This window comes from Egretta garzetta, unplaced genomic scaffold, assembly GCF_000687185.1.
Source record: "Egretta garzetta isolate BGI_Z169 unplaced genomic scaffold, ASM68718v1 scaffold514, whole genome shotgun sequence".
Lineage (NCBI taxonomy): Eukaryota > Metazoa > Chordata > Aves > Pelecaniformes > Ardeidae > Egretta > Egretta garzetta.
In genome coordinates, this window is record NW_009259483.1 from 437,951 (window position 1) to 446,511 (window position 8,561).

The window sequence follows — 8,561 nt, forward strand, 5'->3', positions numbered from 1 at the left end:
CAATAATTTGCAATGAGATTGCCTGAAAATTTGGATTCTAAACACATACTGTTCCCTTCCCCCTTTTAATTGCTACATTTCTGTATTTTGGTGTAGAGGAAATTATTTGATATTCCGTAATTATTGTCTATTATGTACTTGCTTCATAGTAAAACCATGTGGATGCACTTGTTTCTGTCCTTGTGTTGCTTTTTAATGAAAGATAGGAAACCTGAATAGGTAATAAAGTAGTAAGGTGTTCTACCTGGCCATTGTGCATTGACTGTTATGCTGTTTGGTGAAGAAAATTTGTACAGGACGCACGTAGAGCTCAGTTTCCTTTTAATGCTAAATACTCTTCCTCAGATGTGCCTCTGTGGTGTTGAAACTGTTCCTTGGGAGACCGGATATTTTGGTAACGTCTAAATGCCTTGAATGAATTGTGGCCTTATTAGTAAGTATCATTCAATTAAGGAACGTATTCCCTTTTGGTTTCCTAAAGTAGGTGACTTGAGTATTTCCTTAAATGTTAGCAGTTGTCCTGAAGGAGTTTCTGTCTTAATAAAAGATGTGGCGTTGACTGTACTTTTAAAAAAAGGAAGAGGATCTAGGGTAGCAATAATACATGCTTCAATCGAAATGGCATTAGTGAGTCATCCTCTGCCTACCCAAAATACTGAGCAGATGCATCTCATACAGCCCAGGCCAGCATGCTGAAGTCCACACAAGACCAGGCCATCTCCCTGTGTTTGGACCACAGCTGAAGAGCTGGCTCATGGGCGATGCAGCCCTATGCATGGGGTGTCTTGAGAACAAAGAGCAGAGCAAGTCTAGCTGAGCTCTGGCTAGTTTGGGTGGGTTTCAGTCATGCCATGCTAGTGCTTTCTATTTACCAGGTTTTTGTCACGTGTAAGTGATGTTTTTGCTGTCTGATCCCTTCATCACCAGCAGGGTTGCGAGTGGTAGGGTAGAGCTGTCCCTAATTTTTTATGTGGAGTTAGATATGTTTGTTTATTTTGTAAAGAGCATCAGATAAGCTGATCAAAAACCTACTATTAATTCTCAACTTTCAATTCTGTGTATGAAATAGAGCAGGGAAGGGCTGCCCAGTATCTTCAGTGATTCCCTGGATCATGCCTGTAAAAGGCACAGGACTGGGTATAGCATATTTGTTAGGAATCGAAAGTGCAAAGATGTATTAAAGCTTGAAAAAGCAACTGGGTTTAAATACATGAAGGGTTGTCAAGTTGCTATTTTGTTAATGGGGGGAAAGAGAACCTGTGCTCAGTCAGCCTGCACTAATGCTGCCAGGCAAATCAAAATTCTAGCACCTTGTTATTCCTGGCACATTTTAATAAGCAAATAGCAGCTAAATAATGTATTGACAGTCAAGGCAATTACATATGCACGATTTATAGCAATGTAATGAGTTTGGGGGTTCCCCCGCCCTTTTGGGATCAGATTAAGTATTGAAACAGTACAAATGGAAAACACAAAAATAATGTTCTGTTAGGTAGGGCTAGGAGTTTGCTCTAGATGGGGGTCGAAGTAGGGATTTTCAAGCCAGTACAATAAATGAACTAGTTGACAGGTATCCTTTGATTTTAATTTTTGTAATTTCACAGAAAAAGCATAGCCTACTTGTGCAGGTGAGATACAAGACCAAAAAGAATGTTGTTACATTCACTGCTACTGGCTCTGATAACTTGCCCTCCCCTTTTTTCGTGTGTCTTTAATCATCTTGTTTTCATGGAACACACTGGGAAGCATCACCGTAAACCGTGTCAGGGCTCCGGCAGTTTGGAAGTCAGTGTCCACCTTGGTCTTTGAATATAGCTTCAATCTGGTCATTGAACGGGTTCTCCTTTCCAAGCACTTGAGGCCATTCACTTAGCGCCTTCTGCCAGGTAATGCGTGTTCCAAGGGCTGCAGCAATCTGCAAACAGCACAAATACTTTCAATTCCTTGTGCCTCTACAATGTAGCTTTTACGCCAGCGCTTGGGAGATCCCATGTGATGGACCGTAACTTCTAACCAAATAAAATACCTTTTTCCCGCTGCTTGAATGGGGAGAAACCCTTCTGAACAGTAAAAATTAGGTGAGGACTTATAGCTACACCTTCCTGACTGGTCATTTGGCCTAATGATAGTCTCCAACCACTTCCTGACACCTGTGATGTCTTGTCCATAAACTTCTATTCAAAACCCAGAGAGTAGGGTTGGTTGTTTTTTTGTTGTTGTTCTTTTTTCCTGCCCCCAAAACATTTTTGAAAGGGTTTCAAAAGCAGTGCTTGGATATAATGCATAAAACTCTTGCAAGTCCAAAGGAATTCATGCTTCTAAATGCCTCTGATGCTTCTCTCTGCTATCCTATAAGGAATAAGAGGAAAAAGAGACCCAGTTATATCTAGGTTCAAAACCACCCAGTGCTGATGCTCTAAGTTCATGTCTGCTGCTGGTTGTCTTCAGAGCTTTTTTTTCCCATGAGGCCTGCAGAAGTGATGAAATAGCTGTTCTCCTTGCTATCAGAACCAGCTTTCACAGAGTTTTTGCTCTAGGAGTTAAGCACTAAGGGGAAATTGTATTTGCTCTATAGCCCGTAGAAGAACATCAGGGGCAGGAGAAAGGGGAAGGGAGAATGGCCTGACTCTCCTTTAACCAAGTTTTCACACCCTGCTAATGCATTTCTTTGTTTTAATTTCTGACCTACAATTATATCCTGCTTATATGGTAACTTTACTTTCAGTCCTAAAACTCACTCTGATGTGGATTATAATTTTGAGGCTTAAATAGGGCTAACAAAGCCTTTTTATTAAGGCCCAAGATGGGTTTATGGAATTGAACTGTTTTGAATACTGATGTTTCAGAGTTTGGGAACAGACAGGAGCTGTTGGAGAATTTTTATGTACTTTTAAAATCCTGTGCTTTTTGAAAGAAGCTGTAACGATGTGCCATAAAACGATGACTTCCTTTGCATATTGGCTCTGTATAAAAGAGACACTTTTGTGGGGTGGAAGGTCTTAGACTTGGGGTCTTAGACTTGGGGTCTACAAATCTCCTTCACAAGCCCCTAAGCCATCACAGAATGTTTTGGGTTGGAAGGGACCCCTAGAGGCCATCTAGTCCACCCCCCCTGCAGTGAGCAGGGACACCACTAACCAGATCAGGTTGCTCAGAGCCCCGTCCAACCTGGCCTTGAATGTTTCCAGGGATGGGGCCTCCTCCACCTCTCTGGGCAACCTGTTCCAGTGTTTCACCACCCTCATTGTAAAGCATTTCTTCCTTATATGCAGTCTAAACCTACCCTGCTTCAGTTTAAAACCATTACCCCTTGTCCTGTCACAGCTGGCCCTACTAAAAAGATTTTCCCCATCTTTCCTAAAGGCCCCCTTTAGGTACTGAAAGGCCGCAATCAGGTCTCCCCGCAGCCTTCTCTTCTCCAGGCTGAACAAGCCCAACTCTCTCAGCCTGTCCTCATAGGAGAGGTGCTCCAGCCCTCAGATCATTTTAGTAGCCCTCCTCTGGGCCCGCTCCATGTCCTCCTTGTGCTGAGAGCTCCAGAGCTGGATGCAGGGCTCCAGGTAAGGTCTCACCAGAGCAGAGTAGAGGGGCAGAATCACTATGGTTGTTTTAGCAGAGTGGGTTGATTTGTTTAAAACACCCTACCACCTTTGCATAGTGCACCCTTTGCAAAAATATTGCCAGAGATATGCGCTACAGTGTTCAGACTACTGCTGACTGCTATTTAAGGCACGTGTGCTCAGGCTGCCCTAAATTATGTAGGTCCTGCTCAGCCATCACTTCATGTGGTCCTGATGATTTTGGTAATTTACTTGGGATGAGCAGCGTGGCACAAGGAAGGTTCGTGATTCTAGAAATCACTCTTCTTGTAGGTCTTTTTTAAATTCCCAAACTCTTGTGCTTTGAGACCTGCTACAATTCATATGGGTTTTGTATTTATTTTTTTTTTGTAAGGACAATGACCTCTACCCCTTCCTCATAGAGCCCTGAGTGACCACAACTGGGAGGTAGCTGTGTTCTTTCAGCAGCTTCTGGCTCTCTGTTTCCTCTTTCTGCACCAAATTGGTGATAGGCACGCCTCTCAGCAAAGTGTAAATACCCAACTAATCTGGTATGCGTCGCTTCAGCTCTTTCTCTCTTTTTCTGGCTAGAACGTGCTTTTCTATGTCTTAAGGAAAGAGAAAAGGGAGAAGCTAATCACACTCAAGCTGTGCTTTCCTGCCTGTACATAATCATTAAGAATCTTCCAAGCATCTCAAGTTCCAGTTTGTGATGCTCAGGGCTTTTGCGTTCTCCCTGGTAACCTCATAAAAGCAAAAAACAAAGCCACTTATGCAGGATCCTGTTGAAGTGCATGGCCCTGTCATCCAAACAAAGCGATCAGCTCTTCTAGAGAGAAGGAATGTCCTTGAAGCCATCTGGCTCTCAGAATGGTTTGCAGTGAAGATTTTGTAGCAAGGGACAGATGCTGAAAAAAAGTGCCTGGGCTTCCACTATCGTCAATGGGAAAGGAAAGTCAGCTTGCTTCAAGGATAATCGAGATGGGCTTTGGGGAACGGTATCTTGGAGACAGCTCTAGAGGGAACTTAAGAGGACTGAGTGCTGCATTTTGCTTTTAGGTTTCTGAAGTAAATGGTGTGAAGTTTCTCCATCTACAGCCTGACCTGGGTGTTTTGGGGAAAAAAAGCCTCATGGAGGCCACTTTTAGCTTTGAAACTTAAGAGGAATGTAGTTATGCCAAGAATGAGCATCTTGTTTGCAGCCTTCTGTTTTGCAACAGGTAAACGTGCAGAAAAAAACCCTTCCTCTCCAAAAGAAATTTGCAGTAAGGGAATGTGGTTCTGGGCCTGGCTAAACAAATGAGCACTTGGTGTTTAGCCCTGCTTTCAAGGGTTTTTAAATATAAAATGCTGCCCAGAGTGGGGACTATGGGGGCTAGTTTTTCCTGCCTAAGTGTCCTAACCTAGCCTTTTTCCAATGCATGAAAAAACAGAATAGCTCTAATGGGATAAAGGCAGTGTTGCCTTTTTTTTTTTTTTCTTATTTTCTTTTTCTTCTCCTTGGAATGAGGACTACGCAACTCTCAGTTAGGGAAGTTCAGTTCCCTTCCACATCCCTGCTGGACAGCTGGACTATTGGATATACATGCTGACACCTGCAGATTTATTTTTTTATTTTTTTTTTAATTAAAGAGAGAGCAGATAAATGTAAGTGAAATCCAGGGGATGGCATTATACCCCAGCTTATCCTGTCTGCCACCGTATCATAACAACTAGGGATTGCAGTACCCTTCCAGCTCTCCCTTGGTGGAAAGGAGCACTGCAGTTCTTGTGGAGAAACATTGGAGTTTGGGATACATCTGAAGGCAAGACCTAAAATGTTTATGCTTTCATTGGAGTGTTGCTCAATTAAAAAAAATGGTGACTATTTTTCAAGTGCTTTGAGATCTTCAGAGAGAAAATTTGGTAGAAATGCTCAGGCTAGGTCTTATTGATTGTGGTTTTTAGTCAAGCTGTATGTGAGGTGTGGGGAATAGCTGCAGGGCGTGAAGGAAGTAAGAGCCCCCCCTTTGCTTGACGAGCTGTGCGGCATCAATCCTCTCCCGCTAGGCAGCTCTATATGGTATGAAAGCCATATCTGGCCAGAGGCATTCACGTCAGTATAAAGTAAAACTTTAAATAAAACTACTCTGAGGAGGGAGTGAATTGTTTATCGTATCTCTCAAGTGTCCTCTTAAATATCGCGCTCCGCTCACACTTCCCCTTCTTTTTATTAAGAGAGCCTCTCTTTTGGAGCGGAGTGCCATGTCTCAGTCCAAATAGTGGTATGTTGATAACAGACTTCCGTACGCTAGCAAGAAAAGAAAAATGGATTTAAAGTGGTGGATGTTTGGAGAAGTCCAATTAATAAACCCTAGAAGGGCCATATCTCACTTGAAGTGAGGCATATCTATAGCTGGCATGTTGACTATAACGGAAAATGTACCTATAAAAGCATTAACGTCATCCTAACGGCAGGAGGGGGAGATCATAATCACTGCAGGATGCCAGGTCCAGAGGGAGTGAAATATGGCAGTGCTTGGCCGGATCCTGCAGCTTGGCACTCTGGGGGCTGCGTGTAGGTTTGCAGCGGCCCTTCAATGCCCTTTTGTAATTTTCTTTTGGATTAGGCAGGATCCCTTTAAGATAAATACTTGCTGCCTTCAACTCTGTGCTACCTTCCTGCTCCTGGTGGGATACGGGATGTGGGCAAGAGCCTGGACGAAAAGCTGTGATCTGGCAAGCTTGGCTCCCTCGGTGGGCTCTTGCTGGGTGTTATAAGAAGCCCCAGGCCAGATTCAGGGTAAGACATAAAAATAAAGCCAAGACCTTTTCTTCATCACTCCAGAGTCTTTGTATTGCACAGTTTCCCCAGATGGCAGGGTTGGGAATGGGGTTCATTTCATCACTGTTTTCATTCTCATTTCATTTGCCAAGTTTTTCCCTAATTGCTTCCTTGCAAAAAGCCTGCAGCAAAAAATCCAGACACACTTTCTCCATGTCCCCAGGCTGTGAGCTCATACTTTCATGCAGCTATCTCCTGGCACCGCTTGGGAGCCAAGCAGGAATTTCTGCTATGAATGACTCCCTCTTCGAACAGGAGGCTCTTTTGACTTGGCAAGGCTAAGAAAGACACTGTACTGCTCCAGCTGACCGGCATGGGTGTAAAAGATAGCAACTAAAGCATGTATTTTGCCTTTAGGCTTCCCCTTGCAGGTCTCCCCTAGCTGAACTAACAGCACAGTCAAAGAGGAAGCTGCCAAAATGTTGAAATCCATCAGTGCTTGCAGTGCATGCCCGTTGAAATACCTCTCCACGGACTGCTCTTTCCCAGTGTGCAAGACAGAATCTCATTGGGTTGTTTGGTGATGGGGGTATGGGAGTGAATAGATAAGGGGTGTTAGCTGACATCATAAAACCGGTCCATAAATTCATGTTGTGCTTTTGAGCAGGGGGAGCTGCCAAGCACCACTGCTGGTGGCTGGGCATCATGGTGGGGTTCGCTTGTATTGGCTTGGTCACCCCAGGGTGGAAGAGAACGCGCAGCTGGGAGCGAGGAGGAAGGCAGTGGTGCCCTAGTCAACAGCTTTCTCCAAACTGCCCTCACCATGGCACAGAGCCGGTACTGTGTACCACAAAAATATCACTGAGGAACGTCACTCGTCCTTCTCCCAGCTGCCTCCCAGACCTGTGCCCCTGGGCAGGGCAGGGATGCTGGGAGTGGAGCTGGCTGCTTGGAGGGTGCGTTTCCCTCGTAGCAGCAGGTAGCAGGATGTTTCTGGACCCATTGCTAAGTATATGGGGTGGAGAGCAGCTGCCGCTGCTGGGCAGAGCCCTCTGGCAGAGAAGGGAAAATCAGCTCTGCTGTTGCTGTCCCTCTCCACCTCCTGCAATTTTTCCCCTCGTAACTTGGCCCAGCCTAATTCTTGCTCTGAAGCATCAAGATTGAAAAGCATGGGAAACATGAGTTGTCTTTGTTTTCAGGACCTGCCCACATCCGCGTGTTGATGTAGCAGAAGGGGCCGACCGTGGTGCGGGCGGCATGAGAGCCCTTGCTGCTGTGGGCTGCACACGGGATTTTGGCTCATGCAGTTTTTCTCAGGGTGGTATGGGGAAGACTGGCTGCTGCTTTTCTCTGTATGCGTGTTTGAAATCTGAAGCTAGTGTATAAAAAAGCAATTGGCTTTGCTTGTAGCTGGTTGCAGACCGTGCTCTCTCCAAGCATTTTAGAAAGTCAGAAAAAACTACTTTGAAAGCAATGCAGCGGGAACTGGGCAACCTCGCGTTCGCTTAGCAAACCCAAGCAAGGACTTAGAGCAGATCAGCTGTTGCTGCTCCCCCTTCATTTATTTCTGACTGTAAACCTTCCCCTGTCACCTGTCCTTCGAGGCCAAGCAAGTGGGAGAAGTCTTCTTCATGATATGTAGCCGCAGAGCATAAAGCAATTTAAATACATAGCTTCAAAAAGAAAGCTTTGCTCCTCTCAGGACCCCTGGCCTCAGCTGCTGAGGCTGCGAGCCCGGCAAACTGGGCCTTTTGGGCCGGGCGGTTAGCCAGCCTATGTGGCAAGGGTCTGGTTTTGTGGCTTAAGACCTGCGTGGCCAGGGTACTGGTCAATGAGAGCAAGGAAGCCACAGAAGACCTTGCAGGAGTTAGAGCAGAGTGCAGGTGGCTGAAATGGGGGCATCTGCTCTGGGGCTAAAGCCGTCATCTCTACTCCAGCAGGAGTAGGGAAGTGATCCTGCCGCTGTACTCAGTGCTGGTGAGGGCGCACCTTGAATATTGTGTTCAGTTTTGGGCCCCTCACTACAGGAAAGATGTTGCGTTGCTGGAACTTGTCCAGAGGAGAGCAACCAAGCTGGTGAGGGGTCTGGAGCACAAGTCTGATGAGGAGTGACTGAGGGAAATGGGGCTGTTTAGTCTGGAGAAGAGGAGGCTGACAGGAGACCTTATTGCCCTCTACAACTGCCTGACAGGAGGCTGTAATGAGGTGGGGGTCAGCCTCTTCTCCCTGGTAATGGA

At 45.5% G+C, this 8,561-nt stretch overlaps 1 protein-coding gene across 2 annotated transcripts in view; it reads right to left on the reverse strand.

Moving 5' to 3' along the window:
* Positions 1–1,607: 1,607 nt before the first annotated feature.
* AOAH (acyloxyacyl hydrolase) overlaps positions 1,608–8,561 on the reverse strand; it is an 80,514-nt gene continuing 73,560 nt past the window's right edge. Inside the window, exon 22 of one of the 2 annotated variants that reach the window (XM_009637202.2) lies at positions 1,608–1,915. In XM_009637202.2, the coding sequence (XP_009635497.1) occupies positions 1,787–1,915 (129 nt within the window). In that variant the 3' untranslated portion in view covers positions 1,608–1,786. Of the gene's footprint in view, positions 1,916–2,278; positions 2,350–8,561 lie in introns of those variants that run through there. The other variant, XM_035892759.1, reaches the window with a different exon arrangement.